This window comes from Lithobates pipiens, unplaced genomic scaffold (assembly GCF_037356315.1).
Source record: "Lithobates pipiens isolate NorthernLeopardFrog02 unplaced genomic scaffold, aLitPip1_a1.2 Scaffold_13, whole genome shotgun sequence".
Classification (NCBI taxonomy): Eukaryota; Metazoa; Chordata; class Amphibia; order Anura; family Ranidae; genus Lithobates; species Lithobates pipiens.
The window spans coordinates 6,939,782-6,966,503 of record NW_027507718.1 but is presented as its reverse complement, the minus strand read 5'-3'; the positions used below and the strand labels follow the sequence as shown (position 1 = coordinate 6,966,503).

Sequence of the window (26,722 nt, the reverse complement as noted above, 5' to 3'; positions counted from 1 at the left end):
TATGTAGTATGTAACATATAATTTACCAAACTGAGTACAGAGATCATGGGTATGTAATGCACAACCCACTGTATAGAGGGCAGGGGCAGGAGCATGTTATATACAGAATGCAGGGGTTAGAGGTATGTACACATTTCTGACCTCCAAACAAAGCCCTTCTCCCCACACCTTCTCAAGCAAAAATCCTACCTCAAGCACAAACTGAGGAGGAGACTCAGAGCTACTTCCCCCATTTATCTAGCATTTGAGGTGTTCATGCATCATCATGCTTTCAGTTTGCCAGCCCACCTCCCCAAAGCACAGCTAGAGCCCCCTAAAAAGGCTGAATGTGTGTGTCTGGAAGACACAGACACATTATGCCACAATGCAGTGCTTGGTTCCTAGGCAACCTATATCCAGGTCTATGCACAAATGTATAAGAGCATTTTCACACTACGCTATTGTGGCAATGAATTTTTTTGTATTGTGGTGCTATTGGTTCTGAATTGCACCCCAATGCATCTGCAATGACCAGTAATGACCTAGTGTAGGAAGGTGGAAGGGTGCCTAGATGTCATCATTAAGGTTAAGATAGGCAGAAAGAAGGGTTCAGGTTTCAAGACAACTTTGTCCGTATGAAGAATGAAAAGAGTGACTTAAAAAAGGCACCAGATTTGAAACCCTCTGAGCCAACATGATAGAAGGACCACCTTCTGGGAAAGGGTTACAAGATGAATCCCTTGTATCAGAACAAAGGTTGTACGCTGCAGTTCAGAAAAGAAGAAAGCTCAGACAACCCGAGTCCCGGGATTAAGCTTGAGATGCTTATTTTATTTAAAAAGGATTTCCAGGTGTTGTGGTACACTTCTGGGAAGAAGGCTTATTAGCCCTTAGCAAAGTGATAACTGCTTTACAGAGACAATTTCTCAAAACCTGTGCTACAACATCCATGTCTTTAAAAGCAGCAAAAGAAAACAGCCACGCTCTGATATGCAAATGTAGGTTACGTTTATTGAGCAAAGTTGTTTCCCTGTCCTCTGCTCCTTTCTCTTCCTTTTGCTTTCCTTCTTCTCCCCCTCTTTTTTTGTTCTTTCTTCCATTTCATTGCTTATTTTTTGCATTTGATATTTTCATCTATCCTTTTCAGACCAATATTCTTCCACTTTTTTTTTTTAATCCATTAGGGTTGCTTCTTACAGTTTAAAAAAAATTGTTACAAATAAAGATCAGTTTTTATGTCGGTACCGTAAAGGATCTTTTGTATGTATATGATTTGTTAACACCATATATATTTGGGGTAATAATGTTCTCTGCAGAGGACTTAAATGTTATTGCGGGGGCAAAGAACATAAAATATCCTATTTAGAACAATTTCTTTAAAATGTGCCCAACTGAAACACATGTATGTATTTAAATCCCCCACCCCATCCTTTCTCCTTCATCCCTAAATCTCAGCACATTCAAGGGGAATTACGCCAAAGAGGCAGGGTGTATTGTACACTCTTGAATAAACGTACCTGCTTATGGGATAAATTGGAGTATGGCCATTTCACTGGCACCTTTGCTGGCATAATGAATTAATAGGCCAAGGGACAAGCTCTCATTCGGTGTTGCACCCAAAGGAGAGAAGACATCAGTGAGGTTTTGTGAATCATGTCAGCCTTTCTTTTACACATACCGAATACCATGACTGAGAAGCATGTTGTAGAATCAGACCTGGAGATAGCAGGTCTGGCCCAGCTAAAGGCAATCAGAGCAGCTGTGGCTAGATGGACCAGGTTGTAGTACAAGGCTCTTTCTGGCCAGCTTGCAGCTATCAGAATGGTGAGAATTCCTTCTGTCTGAATCCTTCACAAGAGACGAGGGAGAAATTTTAGTTACAGAAAAATGTATATAGGGGTTCTGTGTCCATGGTACAATAAAAAAACACCTGCTGCACCTGCCAATTGATCCCTTGTTCTGTTTATAAACCTGGGACTACTGTAAATTTAACAGGACTGCACCAGATCCACATCTGGGGTGGTCTACCTTTGCATATCTGACAAATCACCTATTGATATAAGGTTCATTCCCCATGGTTGATGGAAGTCTGCCTGTCAGTTCTCCACCCCCAGAACCATTCTACCTCAAGGGCTGTGGCCTGGCTTCATGTGCTGCTATGATGATTAGTGTAAGCCACTGCTATGGGGTTGTGTCACGGCTGGGTTTAGCCTTTCCTTCTCAGAGCTGGCCGCTCAGCTGTCGGCTAATTGCCAGCTCCTATCTCTCCACAATTACTCAGCTGTTGATGATATCCTGATTGTCAGTCCTGTCTACTTAAGCCGCTCAGCCCAGGGGAGCTCTGCCTTCACCTTGCCTTCAACATCACAACAGACCATCGCCTGCGTGCCTGCGTGCCTGCGTGCCTGCTTAAAGACCCTGCTTGGTGTTCCACTACATTGATTCCTGACTTCTGGCTTGGCTGACTTTCTGTTCCGGTTACTAAACGTTGCCTATGTTTGACAACATTTGTTCTATTTACTTTTATTATTAAACAAGTGTGATTTAACTGTACTTCTGTCTCGGTCTGATTTCATGGTTCTGACAGTAGGCGAAGGCCATGAATTCAGAAGATACAGTCAATCCACTTGTTGGTAATATTTTTTCCAGATTGGATGAGCAAGATCACCGCATGGATCAGTTTGCCATGGCATTACAAACGCTCCTGAGTCGCACAGCTCACTTGGAATCTGCCACTGTGGCTGCTCCGGTACAACCTGTGCTGCAGGCCATCCCTGCTGCTGCGCCAGTCTCTGTGCAGGCACCCACCTTGAGTATTACCTCTATAAGAGGTATGTCTGGTTTCGCTCCACTTCCTTAGCGATCCAGTTCAATGCAGAGGGTTTCTCAACCAGGTTGAGATATACTTTGAGATGCTGCCCCAGGTGTTTCCCGCAGACAGAAGCAAAGTAGGTTTCATGATACATTGCTTTCTGAGAGAGCCATGGCCGTGGGCAAACCCTCTATGTGAGACGCAAAAAACCTGTTGTCTTGAGTTACCCTGAGTTTGTGGCCTCTTTTAAATAAAGGTATTTAACGTTCCCGCACACTCTGCTCCTGCTGCCAAGTGCCTCATGTCCATCAGAGTAAGAGAACTGTTGCTGACTACTCCACTGAATTTTGTACTCTGGCAGCAGAGGTTGCTTGGAACAATGAGGCCCTCGTGGCTTTTTCTCATAGTCTTTCGGATTCCATCAAGGATGAGATAGCAGCCAAGATATACCCACTGAGCTGGAGAAGTTGATCACGTTTGCCACCCTCATTGACTCCAGCCTCAGGGAAAGACTCTTTTAAGGAGCGCTTATGGAAGCCCCTTGTACATGTGCCTCTGAGTTTTGCAGTCCCACCCATGCCTCCCTCACCTCCCCATGGGCCCCTGATGCTGAGTCAGTCAGTGAAGATGAACCCATGCACTTGGACTTCACGCATCTCTCTGGGGATGAGAGACCCTTTAGGGGGAGAGAGAGACATTGTGCCTTTATTGTGGCCAGACAGGTCACTTTTTGAAGTCTTGTCCTACCCGTCCAGGGAATGCCCGAACCTTGAGGTCCTGTCACGGACAGACCTTTGGTGGTGTTGTTTCATCCCCAGTTATCCAGAAGGACAAGACCCTGGTTTTGGTCGCCCTTTCTTGGGCTGAGCCATCCATCGAGATACAGGCTCAAATCAACTCTGGGGCTGCAGGCTTGTTCATTGATGCTGCCTTTGTATCAAATTGCTCGATTCCACTGCAGTTGAGTGACACTCCACTTGCCATTGAGGCTCTTGATGGGAGACCCCTACAGCCTGCCCATGTGACTCATGAGATGGTTCCATTGTCCATGGCCGTAGGGGTTCTTCACCATGAGATAATCCAATTCTAAGTTATTTCCTCACCTACGTTTTCGCTGGTTATTGGTTATCCTTGGTTACAGAGGCATAACCCCTCTTTTGGCTCCGTGCTGAGGTTCTCTCCTGGTCGCCACAATGCAGTAAGACATGCTTCCAGAAGGTAGCCAAGGTCCTGTGCACCTCTTCACTCTCCTCCCTGCCGCAGGAGTAACGTGATTTTGGCGATGTCTTTGACAAAGGTCAGCCAGAGTTTGCCTCCACACCGGCCTTATGATTGCGCAATTCACCTTCAACCTGGTGCCATGCCCCTTCGTGGCCGGGTTTACACTTTTTCGGTCTCAAAGGATAAGGCCATTGAGGAGTATGTTGCAGACGCACTTTCTTGAGGTTTCATCCACAAATCCTCATCCCCTGCTGGTGCTGGATTCTTCTTCGTGAAGAAGAAGAGTGGTGAACTGAGACCTTGTATTGATTATAGGGGTCTCAATCATTTCACGATTAAGAATGTCTATCCGATTCCGTTGACTACAGAGTTATTTGACTGCCTCAAGGGAGCAACGTTTTTTATGAAGCTTGATTTAAGAGGGGCATACAATCTCGTGAGGATTGAGGGCGACGAGTGGAAAACTGCGTTTAATACCAGAACGGGCCATTATGAGTACCTCGTAATGCCTTTTGGCCTTTGTAACGCCCCCGGCAGTTTTCCAGGAATTCATTAATGATGTCCTCTGAGATTTATGTGGTAGTTTATCTCGATGATATCCTCATATTTTACAAGTCCCTGGAGAGCCACCACACAGACGTCTGTCGTGTGCTTCAGAACCTAAGAGAGAACAATCTCTATTATAAATTGGAGAAGTGCGAGTTCCATCGGGAACAGGTTAAATTCCTGGGTTATGTAATTTCCACTGCTGGTTTTTCGATGGACCCAGAGAAACTTTCAGCAGTCCCCGACCTGTGGGTTTATGTCCTCTGCAGTGTTTCCTGGGCTTTGCCAACTATTATCGTAAGTTTATTTGTAACTTCTCATCTCTGGTCAAGCCCCTGACTGATATGACCAGAAAGGATGGTAATCCACAGAGTTGGTCTCCGGAGTCTGTTAAGGCCTTTGAGAGTCTCAAGGCTGCCTTTGTTTCTGCGTTGGCACATCCTGATCCTACGTTACCTTTTATCCTTGAGGTTGATGCTTATAAGACTGGTGTTGGTGCCCTTCTGTCTCAACGTCCTACCTCTGAGAGCGCCTTGCATCCTTGTGGGATACTTTTCCAAGAAATTTTCACCTGCAGAGTGTAATTACAAGAATGGTAACAGAGAGCTGTTGGCGATCATTTTAGCCCTGAAAGAATGGAGATATCTCCTTGAAGGTACCACTGTGCCTGTTCTCATTCTTACTGACCATAAGAATCTCACATTCTTGTCTGAGGCTAAATGCCTCTCTCACAGAAGGACGCAATGGGCTCTTTTCTTGTTAAGTTTCAATTACATTGTCTCATTCTTACCCGGTACTAAGAATGTAAGGGCTGATGCCTTGTCACAACAATTTTCCTCCACTTCCAAGTTGGAGTCGGTTTCTGGTTCCTGTGATTCCTCCTGATCGTATTCTGGCTACAGTTCACACCAGTCTCACTTCTCCTTTGGGTGACAAAATTCTTACTGCTCAGGTCCATGCTCCTCCTGAGAAACCTTGTGACCCCTGCTTTGTCCCAGAGAGTCTCTGTACTGCCATACCGTACAATTTACTAACTGCTAAAACCAATGGACACTACTCCATACTCCTACTGCTTGACATCTCTGCGGCCTTTGATACTGTTGACCACCCTCTCCTTCTCAATAAACGCTGTTCCCTTGGCCTCCAAGATTCTGCTCTATCCTGGTTCTCCTCCTACCTATTACAGCGCTCCTTCACTGTTACCTACAACTCTGTCTCCTCCTCTCCATTACCCCTTTCTGTGGCCCCCCCCCCCCCAAGGCTCTGTTCTGGAACCCCTTATCTTCTCCATCTACACCCCCTCCCTTTGTCACTTGATAACTGCCCAAGGCTTTCAATACCATATATACTCCGGTGACACCCAAATCTATCTGACTGGTCTTCACCTCACTCCTTCAGTCTCCTCTCGCATTACTAACTGACATATCAGCATGGATGTCACACCACTTTGTTAAAAGTACATCTCTCTAAAACCGAGCTGGTAATATTCCCCCCTGCCCATTCCGCCCGCCCCCCCCCCCAATACATTTCCATCAAAATCAATAAAGCAACTATCAATCCCTCCCCTCATGCCAAGGTACTAGTAATAATTATAGACTCTGACCTGTCCTTTCAGCCCCAAATCAAATTGCTGTCAAATGCTTGTAGACTTCACCTCTGTAACATTTCTAAAATATGCCCCTTTTTAACCACTTGAGACCCGCGCTATAGCCGAATGACGGCTACAGTGCGGATCTCCTTTGCCGGGACTACGTCTATTGACGTCGTCCCGTGCACGAGCACGAGTCTATGAGACTCGCCTGATCACCGATCCGAGCAAAGGGTCGATCCCGACCCCTTATCACGTGATCAGCTGTCAGCCAATGACAGCTGATCATGTGATATAACAGAGCCGGTAATCGGCTATTATTCCTCCTCGCTCTGACAGAAAAGAGCCGATCACCGGCGGCCGTGATCGGGACATCAGTCCCGATCACGGCCAGCCCTGCCAGTGCCCACCTGCCCCCTGCCAGTGCCCACCTGCCCCCTCATCACTAAACATAATTAAAAAATAAGTGCCCCCTGTCAGTGCCACCCAGCAGTGCCCATAGTGCCACCCAGCAGTGCCCACAGTGCCACTCAGCAGTGCCCACAATCTGCCTCAACAAAGGTGCTGCACCCCAGTGCCACATATCCGTGCCCATCAGTGTCATCTACCAGTGCCCATCAGTGCCCAGCAGTGCCGCCCATCAGTGCCTATCAGAGCCACCTATCAGAGCCACCTATCAGTCCCATCTATCAGTGGTACCTATCAGTGCCCCTTAGTGCCACCCATCCGTGCCACCCATCTGTGCCACCCATCCGTGCCATCTTATCTGTGCCCATCAGTGCCGCCTTATCTGTGCCTATTAGTGCCGCCTTATCTGTGCCTATCAGTGCCCACCAGTGCAGCCTATCAGTGCCCACCAATGCAGCCTATCAGTGCCGCCTCATCAGCGCACTTCAATGAAGGAGAAAAATTACCTGTTTGCAAAATTTTATAACAAACTATTAAACATGATTTTTTTTTTTTTCATTTTTTTTTGTTTGTTTAGCAAAAAATAAAACTCCCAGCTGTGATTAAATACCACCAAAAGAAAGCTCTATTTGTGGGAAAAAAATGATAAAAATTTCATTTAGGTACAGTGTTGTATGACCGCGCAATTTCATTCAAAGTGCATCAGCGCTGAAAGCTGAAAATTGGTCTGGGACTGAGGGGGGTTTAAGTGCCCAGTAAGCAAGTGGTTAACAAATGAAAACGCTAAGCTAATCATTCACTCCCTTGTTATCTCTCGTCTTGACTATTGCAACTCCCTTCTCATTGTCCTACCTCTCCATAGACTATCCCCTCTTCAGTCTATCATAAATGCTGCTGCCAGACTTGGCCACCGTACCAACGATCAGTGCATGCCTACCCTCTCCACCAATCCCTACACTGGCTCCCTATTGCCCAGCGAATTAAATTCAAAATACTAACCACAACATACAAAGCTAGTCACAACTCTGCCCCGAGCTACATCACCAATCTTGTCTCAAAATATGACCAAAACCGTCCTCTACGCTCCTCTCAAGACCTCCAACTCTAAAACTCACTTGTCTCCTCCCATGCTCATCTCCAGGATTTTTCCAGAGCCTCTCGGATCCTCTGGAACTCGCTACCTCAACCTGTCCAGCTATCTCCTACTCTAGCTGCCTTCAGGCAATCCCAGAAAACTCATCTCTTCATGGAAGCCTATGACACCTCCAACTAATCTTTTACCACTTTCATCAGCTCATTCCCCACAGTTACAATTAGATTGTAAGCTCTTCTGAGCAGGGCCCTCTTAATCCCCTTGTATTTTATTGTATCTGTAATGTCTCCCTTTATATTTTAAAGTGCTGCATAAACTATTGGCGCACTATAAATCTGTCTAAAAAAAAAAAAAAAAATTATATATATACACATATATACACATACACACACACACACAGTATCTCACAAAAGTGAGTACACCCCTCACATTTTTGTAAATATTTTATTATATCTTTTCATGTAACAATGCTGAAGAAATGACACATTGCTACTATGTAAAGTACTGAGTGTACAGCTTTTATAACAGTGTAAATTTGCAACAGTTTAAAATGCTGTCCCCTCAAATAACTCAACATACAGACATTATTGTCTAAACTGCTGGCAACAAAAGTGAAAATGTCCAAATTGTGCCTAATTAGAAATCCCCCCCCCCCCCCCCCCCGTCATGAGACTTGTTAGTGGTATATGGTTTCAGGGGTGAATGGGGAGCAGCTGTGATAAATTTGGTGTTATCACTCTCACTCTCTCATACTGGTCACTGGAAGTTCAACATGGCACCTCATGGCAAAGAACTTTTATAAAAAGTTCGACTGATTATTGAGGGCTGATATTCACATTTTTCAGATAATCGATATTGGCCAGACCTCCTCCCCCTGTCCACGCACTACGCTCGCTGCAGTCTCTGCCAATCTCTGTCAGTTGTGCGGCGGGCAGCAAATACATACTTATATATATATATATTTTTTTGGGGGAAAAAAAATAAGTGAACACAGCCTCACTCATACTCAGTACTATGGCTTCACATGTAGTAACGTTCTTGGATTACAGATTAGCTCTTTTCATAGTTAGTCTAAAATCTCTATTCTGCTTTATATTATTCATTTAAAAAAAACTGCATTTTTGTAGCCTGTGAAACATTAATTATTTTCTGAAACGTTCCTTACAAAGGCTTGAGCATCGCGTCTCGTTCAATAAATGGCGAAAGTGCGGAAGATGAAAGTGAAAGTAAAAGCTAGTTTTACCTCAGCCTATGCAAGGAGGAGAGGAGCCTATAGAGGAAGCAAAACATTGGCTGATCGGGATAGGAAGTGTGTGTACAGGAGATTGAGAAGAGCTGTATTCTCTCATGTTGGACAATAAGTAACAAAAGCAATGTATAGAAGAAGGAAACCGTCATGTATACAGAGAGTTTATTGCTGGCCAAGCCTCATTGTGTTGCTGCAGTGTCTATAGAATGACCGGACATTTGCTGACAATATGAGTGTACCAAGTCCCATCCTACAGATCTACATTGCTGTATTAGAAGTTTGGAGTCCGTGTTTCACATATCCATAGTTGAAGTATGGACCCTGTAAACATGGATGGACCAGGCAAGTAGATTTACTAAAATCCTGTTCATTAGAAAGAAAGGAAACCTGACATGAGGAGGAGGCTGCAATTAGTGATCTGTCCCTTTAAATGTCTAATTGTGTGAATGATCATCATGACATGGAACAATTGCACAGAATTTGTGATATTTCTGTGACTTCACTGATATGAGTGACATTTGGGCTTATTCTCACTAGCGATTGAGGAGTGGACAAACCTCACATTTGTACCGCGCTTCAGCGGCTCTGCAAGTGCCCCACAAATGTGCTCAGACAAGGGATGATGTTCAAGGTGTATATGGCCGGTGTAAAATCACCTGTCATTCTTGCTTAGCTCATATACATTTACTTTGGTTGCCTTACAGCCTAACTCCAGCCATTTTCCTTGTTCTGTTTTAGCTAGAGTGGGGAAAAGCAAACATTCTGCAGATTTATATTTTTGTCTGTGACTAAATTGGTAAGATTTTCCTTCACTTCCTGTTCCAGTGACACCTAGAAAAGAAACAAGGGGTACAGTTGTCACCAGGACAACTATAGCACAAGCAGCTATTAAAAAAAACATTGCCAGAAAGTCCAGCCCTCTGATCTCTTAAAGGGAACTTGTCAAGAAAGAAATGTGTACGCTTCCATTACTGACCTCTCCTTTCAGGAAATTGAGTTCTCTGGCTGACATGCTGATTATTTGGCTTCATTACTTTCTGGGTCACTAACCCAGGACAGGTAACCAAATGAGGTATTATATAGCATGCAGATACCACCGCATACTATGTTCAACTGTAATGTAAGGCAAATGAAAAACTGGCTTCAGCTCAGATCCCAGCCTATCGATCACATACCTTTGACATGTTTCACCCACATTGGGGTTAATCTAAAGCCTCATACATACGATCAGACTTTGTACAAACATTCCCTGTGGATTTTTGTACAAAGGGTGTGGGCCGTGAACTTGTATTGCATACACGCAGCAAGACTTTTTGAGCCAACTTTCACCAAATCATGTGTTTTTTTCTGCTCTTTACCACCACCTTTGGTCAACTTCTGTATTGTCTCATCTTTTGCATTGGTTCTGAGCATGCGAGTTTGTACTTTGTACAAAAGTCCTATGGTTTTCTGTACACACGATCGGACTTTGCTCCATCGGACTTTTGTTGCCGGAAAGTCCGTTCCCACAGCCAACAAAAGTCTGATGAAAACCCGAAAAAGTTTGTCCAATGGAGCGTACACACGGTTGGATGTTGGCTTTAAAACAGCTAATTTGCATGTTTGTTGTCAAAAAGTCAAATCGTGTGTATGGGCCTTAAGATTAGCTAAGACTAACTGAATCTCATGCAAGCATCATATATCCACTGATTCACTCTATTGTGGTTGACAGTGTCAATCTTTCCCAATGGAGACTACAAAACAAATGAGGCTTCATTATTAGCTTCACTATAAGATTTATTTTCACTTTTTTCACTTTTTAGGCCGGGTATACATATGTGCTGCCTGGGGCCCGGTGCGTGTCTGTTCACCAAATCAGGTCTGAATTTTTTCCTGAAAAAACTATCGTCAGCTCAGATCCCAGCCCATCGATCACACCCCTCTGACATGTTTCACCCACATTGGGGTTAATCTAAGATTAGCTAAGGCTAACTGAATCTCATGCAAGTGTCATGTATCACTGTTCTACTCAATTGTGGTTGACAGTGTCAATCTTCCCCAATGGAGAGCCTTCATTATTAACTTCACTATAACCTTTATTTTCACATTTTTGTCCGGTTACACATATGTGCTGCCACGGGTTCATGCCTGGGACCCACTGTGTGTCTGTTCACCGGCTCAGGTTTGAATTTTTGCCTGAAAAACTAGTGTCAGCTCAGATCCCAGCCCATCGATCACACCCCTCTGCCATGTTTCACCCATATTGGGGTTAATCTAAGATGACCAATGGGCTGGGATCTGGGCTGCAGCTAATTTTTCATTCACCTTACATTTGTGTTGAATACAGTGTATCTGTATGCTATTTTACATTTTGGAGTAAGATGCTCTCTACTTCTGCCAGCACCTGAACACAGAGTGTAAACCTGGGAGACTTGCACTGCAGGCTTGGAGCAGCACTAATTTGATATGGTCTTGATGAGGAATTATAATACGTTTCTGACACTCATATTCTGCATGCTCGTTTGGGGGTTTGCAACTCAGAATTAATAGATTTGAAACCCAGTGACATTAGCTCCCTCTCCACCTCATCCAATCAGAGAACATCTTCAACAAAAAAATAAAAATACAATGGTGTTCTGTAAATGGCAGCAGTGCAGTGTTATTGCCCCCCTTAGGTCAGTATGCAGTGGGACAGTCAATTGGCACAGGACCTAGAAGATTGCAGAAATTACTGTAGTAATGCTAACTAGTACAGTGATTGTCAGGCACAGCAATTCCTTAGGCGTGCGATATGCATACTTGCATTGGTCCAAGCTGGACAAATGTATCATGCATTAAAAATCATATGTGGAGGTCAGCTTTAAAGCCAAGCACAACCAGGTAACCAGTGAGACAGCACTGGCAACAGACATAACTTTCTCATGAAAGGTGAACTTTGAGGCTGGGTTCACATATGTGCGAATTGCAGGGAAATCCTCATCAGATTCTCATGACAGGTGAGTGTGATCAGCTCTCGTGGAGCCGGTGTCCTATCCCCCATCGGATAGTGTCTGCCCTATACTGCGCTTGCGCAGTACAGGGGACAAAGGAGACGCTGAAAGTAACTGAACATGAACAGCTGTTTATGAGCTCTACACGGCGCCTGCACAATTAATACTACATTCTGTCACATGCTCTCAGATGCTACCGATGATCGTACAACTCTGCAAGGGGCGGTGTGCCTACAGATGGGCAGAGCTGATTACACAACTGAAGGAGTTTTACAATGATGGCCAGAGGTGATAAGGGCGGGTAAACTTCACTGTGACCTACATAACACAAGCAATTTTAATACTTTACTGATTTCATTTGTATTATTATATCTTAACCCCTTCACCACAGGATGGCTACAGGGCATGCGTTTAAATGCCAAATCCACCCATCAATATTTCTAAACCCACCCTTTAGTTGTGTAAACAAGCCCCACAAAGATCCTCGCATCGGGAGCGCGTGACAGAATGTACTATTAATTGCGCAGGCGCCATGTAGAGCTCAGCTGTTCGTGTTTGGAGAGCGTCTCCTTTGTCCTCCGTACTGAGTAAGCGCTGTGCCTGTGCAGTACAAGGCGGGACACTATCTAATGGGGGGACCTTTCTCATCAGAACACCGGTTCACACAGGTCCAGGGCAGCCTTGGAGTGGATTGCACAATGGTCCTATGTGTGTTTGGGTCTGGTTCAGGTGTGAATTCAGGCAAAAATCCAGACCTGAACCGGTGAATAGACACACATCGGGCCTCAGGCATGAACCTGCGGCAGCACATATGTCGACCCAGCCTAAAAAGTGAAAATGAAGGTTATTGTGAAGTTAATAATGAAGGCTCATTTGTTTTGTAGTTTCCATTGGGGAAGATTGACACTGTCAACCGCAATTGAGTGGAACAGTGGATATATGAGGCTTGCATGAGATTCAGCTAGCCAGCAGCAATGCTGAATGTAACTATCTCTGGGCTTAGTTTTCCTTTAACAGTATTGACCATTAGATAGGACAGAATAGGTTAGGTGATTGTTTCGAAGCTAAGGCATCAGTAAACTATAAATAATTTTAGTAGTTTCCCATTTAATCTATAATTATGCATTCACATAATAATGAAACTTCATTATGGTGCACCTGCAGAAAATGCATAGTTAACATTTGTACTCACATTTTGAAAAACACATTTTGTGATTGATATTGGTACTTATTATTTACATCTTTCACTTTCATGTGGTTTTCTAGGCGTGTGGCGTATTGATGAGAAGTGTTTGGCACCTTACTTGGATAAGGGTGAGCTTAAAGAAGCTGTGGTGAAGTCCATTCAGCATAAGGAAGATGATCTATCTTATGCAGTGGTTTCATTTATGGATGCAACAGAGAGGAAAGTACCACTAAGACATCTCCGTAAAGCCCATGGCTACAGTAATTCCTGGAACACTTCTATTTTTGATGATGAGGACCTGGAAAAACCATATTTCCCAGATCGGAGACCTGCAGCTCCTGCTGCAAATTTCCCACTATCAAATAGTGGAGTCTTTGTGCCTTATACTATTAATAGGTATTTACGTGACTATCAAAGAGATGGTATTCGATTCCTGTATGAGCACTACACACGTTCAACTGGATGCATCCTTGGTGATGACATGGGTCTTGGGAAGACGATACAGGTATATTTCTACTTCTTTCTACTGAGGGAAATATGGGAACTGCCATTGCTGATATTTATGGAGGTCACTGACCCAGAATAAGCATGCAGATGAGAAAATCAAAATAACTTTACACCCCCTGATATGCTGTACTGTATGTATTCCCACTCTGGGTTTACTGAAGCTATTGAAACAACATCACAGCCAGGCATGGGCAATTTAGCAGTGGCAGAATTCATATTCTCTCTGTATATTTACTATTTACATATATGAATATTGTGAGATATTGATTCTAGTATGTTGGATATGGGACTATAAAAATGATAGATGACGATCTCAGGATTTTTTATTTTCCTTGTTTATGTGTTTCTTTGAGCTGCATTTAAAAAATGCTTTATTAGGTGCTACTTATTGCTGCACATATCCACTCTTTGGGATGGCGATGATTCCAAGATGGATTTAAAGAGGTAGTAAATTTTTGCATAAAATAGATCATGCAATTTGTGATCAAAAAACAGCCCATTCAATCAAGGGGCCCCAGTAGACACTCCAGTGTTGGATTCTCTCCCATCAGCAATAGGAGTGTGTCGTTTGAATAAACACAATGACATAACAAGTGCTGTTGCTATTCAAAGACCGCACATGCACAGTTCGTGCTCGCTCTCTCTCTCTGTATCAATCAACCGCAGTGGTTTATTTCAGAAGAGCTGCTGAAATTAGAACTTGACTTTCTCCTTGATCCAGCCATCTTTTTTTCTGACATGGCTTTGGTTGGCTTCTTTTCATACTGTGCATATGCAATATGGCCCCATTCATTTCAGTGGGTACTTTAAGGGACCTCTGGAGGCCACCATGCGTATATACTCATAGGAAAAATAGGGACATGATGCATCAGAGAGGTGGAATTTCTTAAACGACAAATTACTGAAGGTGAAGCAAAACTCCAAGCAAGACAGTTCTCCCTTCCCATCCCTCCCTCCTGCCCCTCTCTCACCCATTTATCTGTTTTTTTTCCCCACATACTTTGAGAAGTTTTTTTATATACTTCCCAAAGTCTCCCAGTCTTGCCCCTTACCACTGCCGCTTCCGGGAGTCACAACTGATGGATCCAGTGCTGAAATAGACTGGTTGCCTCCTCCTGATGTCATTATGTATGAGATTTACTAAACCTTGAGTCTGCCAAATCTAGTGAAGTTCTAAATAGTAACCAATCAACTTCCAGGTGTTATTGTCAAAGCTTATTTGAACAAGCAGAGTTAGAAGCTGATTGGCTACCATGCCCAGCTGTACTAGTTTCTGAGTGCTCCAGTTTTAGTAAATCTCTCTCTAGGTCTCAATGCTGGACATCCAATAGATAAAGTACACGTCATCCAGTCAGTGACTTGGACATAGAACTCTCCTCATGTATAATAAAAAAATAAAAAAATAAATAAAAAAAAAAGATTCCGGACAAGTATTTTAGGCAGTTAGAATGCTTTTTTTAAAACAAAACCAGTAATTAGTTTTGGGTGGAAGTCAATTAGGGTTGCCACCTCATCCCTTTAAACCCAAACACATATGAATTACACAGGTTCTAAGGCTAATTAAATTTAATGCATATAAGGCACCAATTGAGTTTAATTACCACCTTAACCACTTCAATACCGGGCCTATTCTGGCACTTCTCTCCTTCATGTAAAAAAATTTTTTTCTAGAAAATTACTCAGAACCCCCAAACATTATATATGTTTTTTTTTTGTTTTTTTTTAGCAGACACCCTGGGGAATAAAATGGCAGTCATTGCAACTTTTTATCTCACACTGCCTTTTTTTTTGGAAAAAACCTGTTTCATAAAAAAAAAAAAAGTAAAGTTAGCCCAATTTTTTTTTTGTACAATGTAAAAGATGATGTTACGCCGAGTAAATAGATACCTAACATGTAACGCTTTAAAATTGCACACAATCATGGAATGGCGCCAAACTTCATTACTTAAAAATCTCCATAGGCGATGCTTTAATTTTTTTTTACAGTTTACCAGTTTAGAGTTACAGAGGAGATCTAGTGGTACAATTGTTGCACACGCTCTAATGCACACGGCGATACCTCATGTGTGGTTTGAGCGGAGGTTACATATGTGGGCGGGACTTATGTGTGCGTTCACTTCTGAGCGCGCGCTACCGGGGACAGGGGCGTTTAAAAATGTTTACATTTATTTGACTTAATTTTTAATTTTTAAATTGTTTTTTTTTACACTTTTAATTTTTTTTTTTACTTTTTTTTTTTTTTTACACTTTTTTTGTTTTACTTTTTTTTTGATCAATTTTATTCCTATTACAAGGAATGTAAACATCCCTTGTAATAGGAATCTATGTGACAGGTCCTCTTTATGGAGAGATGTGGGGTCAATAAGACCCCACATCTCTCCTCCAGGCTGGAAAGCATGAGATCGGGAAAAAAAAATTCACTGATCTCATGCTGACAGCCACGATCGTGGCTTTGTTTATTTCCGGGTCACTGGAAATCTCTATCGACCTCATCTGAGTGCCCAGAGAAGCACTGGATGGCGGCATGGAGGGGAACGTCCCCTCCCGTCGCCTATAAAAACGTTCAAGTGGTGGAACTACCGCTATGAGCACGATGAGTGCACAGAATCGCCGCCTGCAAAGAATGATATCTGAATGATGCCTCTAGCTGCAGGCATCATTCAGATATCCCCCCCCACAGTCAAAGGTGTCATTTTACTATGGCCGGGTATTGAAGTGGTTAAACAGCCACAGAACCTGTGTAATTAATTAACTCCACATGCCCGTGCCCACCAGGAAGCTGACACTCTGCAGTGCTAATCACAGGTAGTGAGACATTTCCCAATCTGTGCAGCCGTGGATCGGGAAGTGTCTCACTGCCTCTGATTAGCGATGCGGAGTGGCAGCTTCCTGGCAGGCGCGGGCACGTGGAGTTGCGAACACGCCTGAGCCTATCTTTATAATTAATATGTGTTTGGTTTTAAAGGGATGAAGTGGCAACCCTAAGGTCAATGTGTGCTCAGGAGGGGGAGTGGCTGGAATTCAGTTTTAAAATAACACTTCAGCCAAAACTGAAAAAATTATGCTTTGAAACACTCCATACAAGTGCACAACCTACCCACTCAATACTTCAGTTTTTCATCCTGCCATTACTGTAGTCTCCCATCCCACCCCCACTCCCTTTTGTCAGTTATCTGGTGATCCTGGAACTTACCCAACTTCAGACAATTTTTTGTAGGGTTCGAACCTCTGTCAGATTTTATTACTGTTGGTGACTCCCTTGTGGAGATCAATTACTGTGTGATCACCGGGAGGAATAATGCCCATGGTCACCAGAATTGCGTCCCCATTGGACTTCTGGTGTCAACCCAAACTTTGGGATTTTCTTTCACTTTCATTATGTTTGATGACAACGGTAAACAAGACAAATAACGAGGGATGATCTCCAGAGGCAAACGGGGGCACAGACAGACAGCAATAAATAAATGGGTATTCCAATTCCTCTCCACTCCAAAAAAATAAAAATAAAAGTTTTGTCTGTAGTTACACTTCCAAGTGGTTCTAAAGTTAAAATATTTTTTATCCTAAAGCATTCCCTAACACAAGTGAGACACACACACACAAACACAAACACAAACACACACACACACACACACACACACACACACACACACACACACACACACACACACACACACACACACACACACACGAAGCCTCTCTCGATCCAGTCCTGTCTGCAGCTCTTCTCTCCCTTCAGAGGGGACTCAGGCGACAGCGGAAGCTATTTGTCTCTGCTGCCATCAGTCAAATTTTGTGAAGAGGGAGTGGGGGTAGGGCCTAACCATGCTATGTCTGTCTATGGCTGCACACAGTCTGGCCCAGAAGTGTGCACGCTTGCTATGGGGGCACACACAGATGAGGAGGACTGGAGACAGTATATGGATATGGTGAGCACTATGTAGGTTGGCTGCTGGTGTGTGGCACAAGGGATTAGGAGTTGAATCGGCACACAGCTGTATTTAATACATACTATGATGGTAAGTCTGAGGGAGAGTCCATGCAAAAGGATGTGGTTGATTAAATGCAGATAGGCAGCCAGCTTTGTAGAGTAAGAAGGGGCTCTGTGGACATGAAAGCAAGAGAGAGCAGCGCCAATCTAAGTGCAGTATAGGTTTAAAAAAGTCACGCTTTAATATAAGGTGCACTCACAGGATAGCAGGGTAAAAACAGCATTAAAAGAGAAGTATGTGTTTTTTTTTTTTTTGCCTATTCACCGATGCTGCATCTGTCCCCCGCCGCCTCTTCACTGAGAACAGAGCGGCTAAACATTGCAGATGGCTCGGTTTTCTCACCTCCCCAAGCGGAGCACTGCTGCCTGTCAGTCAGTCTTCTCTACGCTCATTGGAGTGCTGAGCTGTGGAGGGGTGGGGAGCGGCTGTCTCAGCGGCTCGCTAAGAGGCTGAGATTACCATCAGTCCAGGCAGCTGGTGGTTCCAGACTTCCAGAGTCGGGATGACGTGGTGCTGGGACTGATTGCAGTTACTTCAGACCGCTCTCAGCTGAAAACGGGTCACAGGCGTGCAAAACAAATTGCACTTCCGTGACCCATAGGAGAAGCCCAGGCTAAAAAGCACAGGCTGGACTCCTCCTTTTAAGATCATCCACGTCTCCTGGTCCCATCTGGAGGAAGAGTGTAGAGCACCTGCTGGGAACTCCAGAAGAGGCGGTAAGGGGCTGCTCTATGCAATACCACTGCACAGAGCAAGTAACTATAACATGTTTAATATTCTAATTAAAAAATACCATTTACAACTGCTTGAACTCCACTTGATCACTTGTTGGATCAACTAAAAACCTTGTTATTGATTACAGAGTTGTCCTTTTTGCTTGGAGAAACCTTTTTCCTTAGCTCAGCCTTTTTCAACCAGGGTTCCACTTTAGGTTGCTATGGGGTTCCTTTAAGCAGTATGCAGTGATGAATTAATCTCCCATCTATACTTACCACCAATGTAAAGAGTCACTGCTAGACTGTTTGTCTGATTTGCTGTTGCCTCCTGGGTTGGTTTCTCTGGTAGCTGATACTTCAACCCAACTGGGTTACAGCATAGCTGCTGACCATGCATACAGTACTACCTCTTCATTGCACTAATAATAAAATGTGCCTTCTTGGTTTAGGTCATATCCTTTCTAGCTGCGGTCCTACATAAGAAAGGAACACGAGAGGATATTGAAAATAATATGCCTGAATTTTTACTGAGAACAATGAAGAAGAAATGTTCTACAGAATCCGCAAAAAAGGTATTATCACACAGTATGCTTTCAGTTTTTAATATTGAGTTTGTTTTTGTTCACTTTGATCTGTTATTGGTACATTCAGAAAGAAGTACCTCTCCATTTCTGGATAAATACTTATTTGGTATTTTTACGTGGATGAATTATGTGTAATAACGATGAGAGCCTTCTGGCTGACAGCAGATTGTAGTGTATTTTTTTTGTGCATAAAGTTTTTAGGTTATTATCTGAAAGTAATTTCGATGTGATTTTCCAATTTTACCCTGCTTTTTTTACTTAATTGTCATTATTGTACAACTTCAAATCCACAAAAGTTGGGATGCTGTGTTTAATCTACATTAAGGGCCAGTTCATACCAGAACACGGTGCGGGAAACCCGCATTCGGTGCATGTTTCTCATGCCGCATTCACTTGCGATCTGCAGCTGGTGTCAGTGTTAACTTAACCACACCACAAATGCAATGTGTTTTCCTGCATGGTACAGTAGTAATATGTGTTCCGTTCACCGTGCTATTTTTAAAGTAGCGCATGCACTAATATTGGTGTGGCACAATGCGTTCCTGTGCGATTCATGGTGTAAACACGGCCTGAAAACAGAAGTCTCGTAAACCCATATTTTATTCACAATAGAAAATATATCAAATAGTTAAAATGTGATAATGTACCATTTTAAGAAAAAGGGTCATTTTGAATTTGATGGCAGCAACATGTCTCAAAAAAGTTGGGACAGGACAACAAAAAGCTGGCAAAGTAAATAGCACTAAGAAGGAAGAGCTGGAAGAACGTTTAACAACTAATTAGGGTAACTGGCACCAGGTCAGTAACATGACTGGGTATAAAAAGAGCATCTTAGGGAGTCAGAGAGTCTCAGAATTAAATATGGAATTAAAGAGAATTAAAGAGGTTCATTAAATCTGTAAAATGCTGCATCTAAAAATCGTCAACATTAAATATATCATCTACAGTACAGAATATCTGTGCTCAAGGGACAAGGTTGAAACACAATATTGGATGCCTGTGATCTTCCGGCCCTCAAGCGGCACTGCATTAAATACAGGCATGAAACTGTGATGGACATCACTGCATGGGTTCAAAAATACTTCCAAAAGTCACATGTCTATGAACACAGTTCACTGTGCTATTCCCCCCCCCCCCCAACAAAAAAAAAAGGCAAAGATCTATTGTGCAAAGAAGAAGCCATATCTGAACATGATACATGTTATGTTCTTTGGGCTAAAGCTCTTTAAATTGCTCTGTTGCAAAGTGGAAAACTGTTCTGTGGTCAGACAGATTGAAACCTCACGTTCTGTTTGGCAACCATGGATGCCGCATTCTCTGGACTAAAGAGGAGAGGGACCTTCTGGCTTATTATCAGCACTCGGTTCAAAAGCTTGCATCTCTGATGGTATGGGGGCGCATTAGTGCGTATAAAATGAGCAGCTTGTACATCTGCAAAGACACCATCCATGCTGAAAGATATATCCAGGTTTTAGGGCAGCATATGCTCCCATTCAGACAATGTCTTTTTCAGGGGTCTTGCATATTTCAGTAGGACAATGCTAAACCACACACTGCATCTATGACAACAGCATGGCTTTGTAGTAGAAGAGTCTGAGTGCTTAACTGGCCTGCCTGCAGTCCAGACCTTTTTAATTAAAAATATTTGGTGCATCTTGAAATTAAAAATATGAAAAAGATGTCCCAGAACTGTTGAGCAGTTAGAATCCTATCTCAGGCAGGAATGGGAGAACATTCCTCCAAAACTCCAGGGACCGGTCTCCTCAGTTACCAGATGTTTACAGAGTATTGGTAAAAGAAGAGGGGATGCTACACTGTAGTAAACGTAGAAGAAAGAGAAAGGTCTGATGCACCTTCATCCCTAAAATATACAACAAAAAAAAAAGAAAAAAACTCGCCCTGGGACTTTACATGAGGTAGGCACCGCAAAGCCAATAAAAGTAACAGCAGTAAATACAGTATATATTAATTTGGTAAAAGTAGTATATGCATTGGTATCATCAGAAAAAGCCAATTCATACAGAGTACTTATAAATGGGTAAGGTAAAAAAGGTGGTGCATTTGTGTATAAACAATCCCATGACCTACAGATATCAGGTGTACCCGACATGTTTCGTGAGTCCCAGCTCGCTCTTCAGGGGTAGATGCGTATGAATTGTACTTAAGGTAAAAGGATACAGATTGGGTATGTAGCATGATTAATGTGGAGTCAACATTCATGTTCCATTATAATTAAAACCAAAAATGGGTGTTAAATTATCCTATACGTATCAACCTACTAAAAACATGTAAACCTTCATTAAATGTGCAAAATAGTGGAAATAATGTTAATATTCGACAATATGTTAGTTTAAAACAGATTGTGCAAACATGTGTAAAAAATGTGCAAAAAAAGCAACTAAAGGTCAGAACAACCAAGGATCAAAAATAATTCAACCATAAAATCGCATGAAGACGCTAAATGTGCAAATAGACAATATTTTCAACCAATAATTGCATGAAGACGCATCTGTGTCCAATATAAGTCCAAAATTAATATTTGGCTTGATAGTACTGCCTCTTCAGATTATTGTTGTAATTGTTACAAAAAGTCAATGGGGGATATTTGATTCACTCGTGCAAATAGTGCGGGCTTTCAATTAGAGAACTTCATCCCCGGTGCGCCACTCTGTGCTATAGTATGTGAATGCTCTCACCAGAGTTAATGCCACTGTGGGGCTGGATGGACCTTCACAATGTAAGCCACTGTGTCGCTCTCTGGCTGCTGCTGGTGCACTGGGTGAAGCTTCGTTATTCCGTCCGTATGGTATCCAATGTTAATTATATAAGGGAAGACATATCCATAGTGTAATACGTTCTTAACCAAATCGTTCGTTTATTAATATTAAAATCTACTCACATTTTACATTAAAAGCATATGCGTATAGAAAAAAACTCCGCCGTTCGTCTCAAACGAGTGCACACAACGTGGCCACGCCCTACGCGTTTCGTCACTACGACGTCCTCTGGAGCGGCCATATTGGTGCACCTTATTGCTTAAATAGGGTGCAGTGCTCCACTACGCCTGCGCTGAACTAACAGCGCCATTTTGGGTGTGGGATGCCCTTACTCTGCTGGGGATGAATACCATTACTCCCCCTAGCGCCCTTAGGGAAGACAGATATAATTAGCCTTGGAGCACTGCAGCCTACCCATAAACCATACTCAATTTAGATGACATTCCTTAGTCTTTTCCCATTTAACCGGACGTTTATAATTATTTCTATCTGGGGAATATTGAATAAGAAAACAAAAATAACACTAAAAATACAGTAAATAAATATATGTATAGGAATACATATATAAAATTCACATATATAAGATTCATACATATATAAAAAAATTCTTACATAAAAATTCATACATAAAAAAGGGGGTACACATTAATACTGAAGAAAACGCATGAAAATTTATAAAAATTATAAAAATTATAAAAATTATAAAAATTATGTGACATCATTTAAGGGGTTTTAATATGTTTAAAAAAGTTTTTTTGTGCATACTAATATGTAAATATAAATGAAGAAATTATTCCAGAGGAAAGTTTTTCAAGAGGAAAGTTTTTTGGGGAGGAATTAAATTAAAATTCTTAAAAAGATATATAGATGTATATGGAGGTGCTAAGAAGGTCTATTTAACATCGTCCTATAGGTGATTGTAATATTTGTGACTGTGTGTTTGGTTCCTAAAGGGGAACTTTTAGATAATTTAGATAAGTCTTGTTGTAATTCCGACACATCTAATGTATTTTGAATGAATAACATTCGACCTGAACCCGAAGGTGTGGGCCATGAGGTGTTATGTTGGGGCAGATAGGCTACTTATATATGTGGTTAGGTCTTGTCGGGATCCTGTAACGTTATGTATGTGTATGGATAACATTCGACTACGGAATGTTCGTCCAGCATTATCCAATGCTGAGGCAAGCAGTTAACTATTAAAAGTTAGTTAAGAAGCAATTGAGGTCTAATTCTATGTTCATTCCCCTTGGCTGGAGGGTATCTAAATTAAAAATCCATTTCGTTTCGTTCCTGGATATTTTGATCGTTTTGTCTTCCCCTCTCCAGTGGCCTCTTATTTTGTCTATTCCGTAGAAAATCATTTGTCCAGGGTCCCGATTATGGAAATCCCTAAAGTGTTTGGAAACACTGTGTTTCTGGAAGCCTTTTTTGATATTTGCAATATGTTCCCTTATCCTGACTTTTAACTCCCTGGTGGTCCTTCCCACATATTGCTTATGGCAAGGACATTCAATGACGTAAGTGACGTGGGAGCTATTGCAAGTAATCAATTCTTTGATTTTATATTCTTTTCCATTAGAGGTGGAATTAAAAGTAGTTTTCTTTTTTTCGGTCTTTTTACTATTTCTGCATGGGAGGCAGTTTCCGCACTTATAGAATCCTTTTAGGGTCTCAGAGATTCTTATTTGTTTTGGTGGGTCCACCACATTTTTTACTAATTTGTTTCGGAGTGTTGGAGCCCTCCTGTAGATGAACCGTGGTTTGTTCAGCAGCATGGCCTGGAGTGAGCTGTCTGCTTGTAAAATCGGCCAGTGTTTTTTGATGATACGCTCCACATCTTTATGTTGTCTGTTATACCCTGTAAGGAACGCGATGTTATGGAGGTTTTGTTTTGGTTTTACTTTCTTGCCTTCAATTAATTTTTTCCTATCCATATGTTTTACTTCATTTTTTAATTTACGGAGATTTTCTTCTTTATATCCTTTCTTCCTAAACCTTTCGATGACGATTTCCGCCTGCTTGTCAAAGTCGTCAATTTTGCTACAGTTCCTGTATAGCCGTAGAAGCTGGCCTTTGGGTATGTTCCCTAGCCACCTAGAATGGTGGCAGCTATTTGTGGGAATGTACCCATTGCGATCCGTGGTCTTGAAGAAGGTGCGGGTGCCAAGATTTCCTTCATGTTTGTAAATTTGGAGGTCCAGATAATCTACAGTCTGGGTGTTAAACTTTCCTGTGAATTTGATGTGATATATATTGTCATTGATTTCTCCAAAAAAGTCTTGCAGTTGTTCTACCGTGCCTCCCCATACCAATACAATATCGTCTATATATCGACGGTAAAATTTCAAATTTTGCCTATGCACTCCATAGATTTGTTCTTCCTCCCATCGGTTCAAAAACAAGTTCGCCACACTTGGAGCGTACTTTGCCCCCATTGCCACGCCTTTCGTCTGTGTATAGAAAGTTCCATTGTACCAGAAATAGTTCGAAGTCATTGCCATCCTTAGGCCTTCAATGATGTATTTTATTTGCTCCTGTTTTAAATCCGATAGTCGTTGTAATGCCCACTCGACACTGCTGATGCCATCCTCTTGTTTTATATTTGTGTATAGCGATTCCACGTCTATCGTCACCAGTATGTCACTTTCACTAATGGGGATTCCATTCAAGTCCTCTAGTAATTGCTTACTGTCCCTTAAGTATGACCTTCCTTTTGTCACCAGGGGCTGTAGGAAACCATCCACATATGCCCCTAACCTGGAAAACAAAGAATCGATTCCACTTATTATGGGTCTCCCAGGTGGGTGAGTTTGATTTTTGTGGATCTTAGGGACGTAATAAATAACTGGGGTCTTTGCCGCCTTTGGAAATAGGTATTTCACCTCTTTTTTATTCAAAATGCCTAGATCTTTACCTTTTTTGATATATTTCTTAAGTTTAGTTTCATATTCTGATTTCGGGTTTTTCTTCAACTTCTTGTATGTGTCAGGTATATTCAACAAGTTCTCCATTTCTTTCTCATAGTCTTGTCTATCCAAAATGACAAGGCCGCCTCCCTTGTCTGCGGGTCTGATGATGATCCCCTTTCTCTTTTCTATTGATTTAATGGTGTCCCATATTCCTTTTCCTTTGGTTTTCCTCACCTCTATATTCCTTAGGTCTTGTTCGACCATCTTCTTGAAGACCTTAATGTTTTCATCCTGCTGGACTTTGGGATTGAAGGTTGAGTTATTTCTTAATTGCGAGTGCTGGTAAAATGTGTTAGTATCTTCCTTCGTATGTGGATTCCTGGTTGCAAAAAATTTTTTGATGTTAAGTTTCCTCACAAATCTTTGGAGGTCTATATATGTTTCAAATTTATCTAATCCCTTATCTGGGGCAAACTTTAAGCCCATGTCCAGCACCCTGAGTTCTTCCTCCGTAAAAACCACCTTACTTAAATTATAAATGCCCTCCCCTATTGTTCCCTTCTTCTTTTTCTGGAGGCCTCCTCTCTTTCCTCGTATGCGTTTTCTGCTCTTCTGTCTTGTATCCAGTGTGTTTCTTCCCCTCTTTGATTCCGATGATGGCCGTTTCCCCCATAGTTCCTCCTCGTATTGTCTTCTCTGGTCCATCTCGGGTTCCATCCACCATTTCTTCTGGGGGGCCCGTACTGTTGATTCCTTATTGGATATCGAAATGGTCTCCATTCTCTCTGGGGACCATGTCTCGTATCTCTCGGGCCTGGTGGTCTGTGTTCCTGTCCCCTGGGAAAAAAATCTCTTTCAAATCTCCGGTTTCTAAATGGGGTGTATTGGGGGTATTCCCTTAGAGGAGAGTATCTGTTGTGATGTCTCGGAATGTTGGGTGTATAGGGAGTATGATTCCCCCTATATCTGTCTTGCTCATATTCCCCTACTGTCCTCCCTTCGGGTCTCCTATACCCTGGTGTGTGTGGAATGTCATTTCTTACTGTTCCATCTTGTGTGTGTGTGGGTGGCTAGGGAACATACCCAAAGGCCAGCTTCTACGGCTATACAGGAACTGTAGCAAAATTGACGACTTTGACAAGCAGGCGGAAATCGTCATCGAAAGGTTTAGGAAGAAAGGATATAAAGAAGAAAATCTCCGTAAATTAAAAAATGAAGTAAAACATATGGATAGGAAAAAATTAATTGAAGGCAAGAAAGTAAAACCAAAACAAAACCTCCATAACATCGCGTTCCTTACAGGGTATAACAGACAACATAAAGATGTGGAGCGTATCATCAAAAAACACTGGCCGATTTTACAAGCAGACAGCTCACTCCAGGCCATGCTGCCGAACAAACCACGGTTCATCTACAGGAGGGCTCCAACACTCCGAAACAAATTAGTAAAAAATGTGGTGGACCCACCAAAACAAATAAGAATCTCTGAGACCCTAAAAGGATTCTATAAGTGCGGAAACTGCCTCCCATGCAGAAATAGTAAAAAGACCGAAAAAAAGAAAACTACTTTTAATTCCACCTCTAATGGAAAAGAATATAAAATCAAAGAATTGATTACTTGCAATAGCTCCCACGTCACTTACGTCATTGAATGTCCTTGCCATAAGCAATATGTGGGAAGGACCACCAGGGAGTTAAAAGTCAGGATAAGGGAACATATTGCAAATATCAAAAAAGGCTTCCAGAAACACAGTGTTTCCAAACACTTTAGGGATTTCCATAATCGGGACCCTGGACAAATGATTTTCTACGGAATAGACAAAATAAGAGGCCACTGGAGAGGGGAAGACAAAACGATCAAAATATCCAGGAACGAAACGAAATGGATTTTTAATTTAGATACCCTCCAGCCAAGGGGAATGAACATAGAATTAGACCTCAATTGCTTCTTAACTAACTTTTAATAGTTAACTGCTTGCCTCAGCATTGGATAATGCTGGACGAACATTCCGTAGTCGAATGTTATCCATACACATACATAACGTTACAGGATCCCGACAAGACCTAACCACATATATAAGTAGCCTATCTGCCCCAACATAACACCTCATGGCCCACACCTTCGGGTTCAGGTCGAATGTTATTCATTCAAAATACATTAGATGTGTCGGAATTACAACAAG

The 26,722-nt window shown here is 42.3% G+C and overlaps 1 protein-coding gene across 1 annotated transcript in view; it reads left to right on the top strand.

Annotated features, from left to right (window-relative positions):
- Nucleotides 1–9,068: 9,068 nt before the first annotated feature.
- ERCC6L2 (ERCC excision repair 6 like 2) overlaps nucleotides 9,069–26,722 on the top strand; it is a 232,897-nt gene continuing 215,243 nt past the window's right edge. Inside the window, exons 1-3 of the mRNA XM_077474805.1 lie at nucleotides 9,069–9,238; nucleotides 13,132–13,556; nucleotides 18,716–18,838. Of these exons, the coding sequence (XP_077330931.1) occupies nucleotides 9,211–9,238; nucleotides 13,132–13,556; nucleotides 18,716–18,838 (576 nt within the window). The 5' untranslated portion in view covers nucleotides 9,069–9,210. The remainder of the gene's footprint in view (nucleotides 9,239–13,131; nucleotides 13,557–18,715; nucleotides 18,839–26,722) is intronic.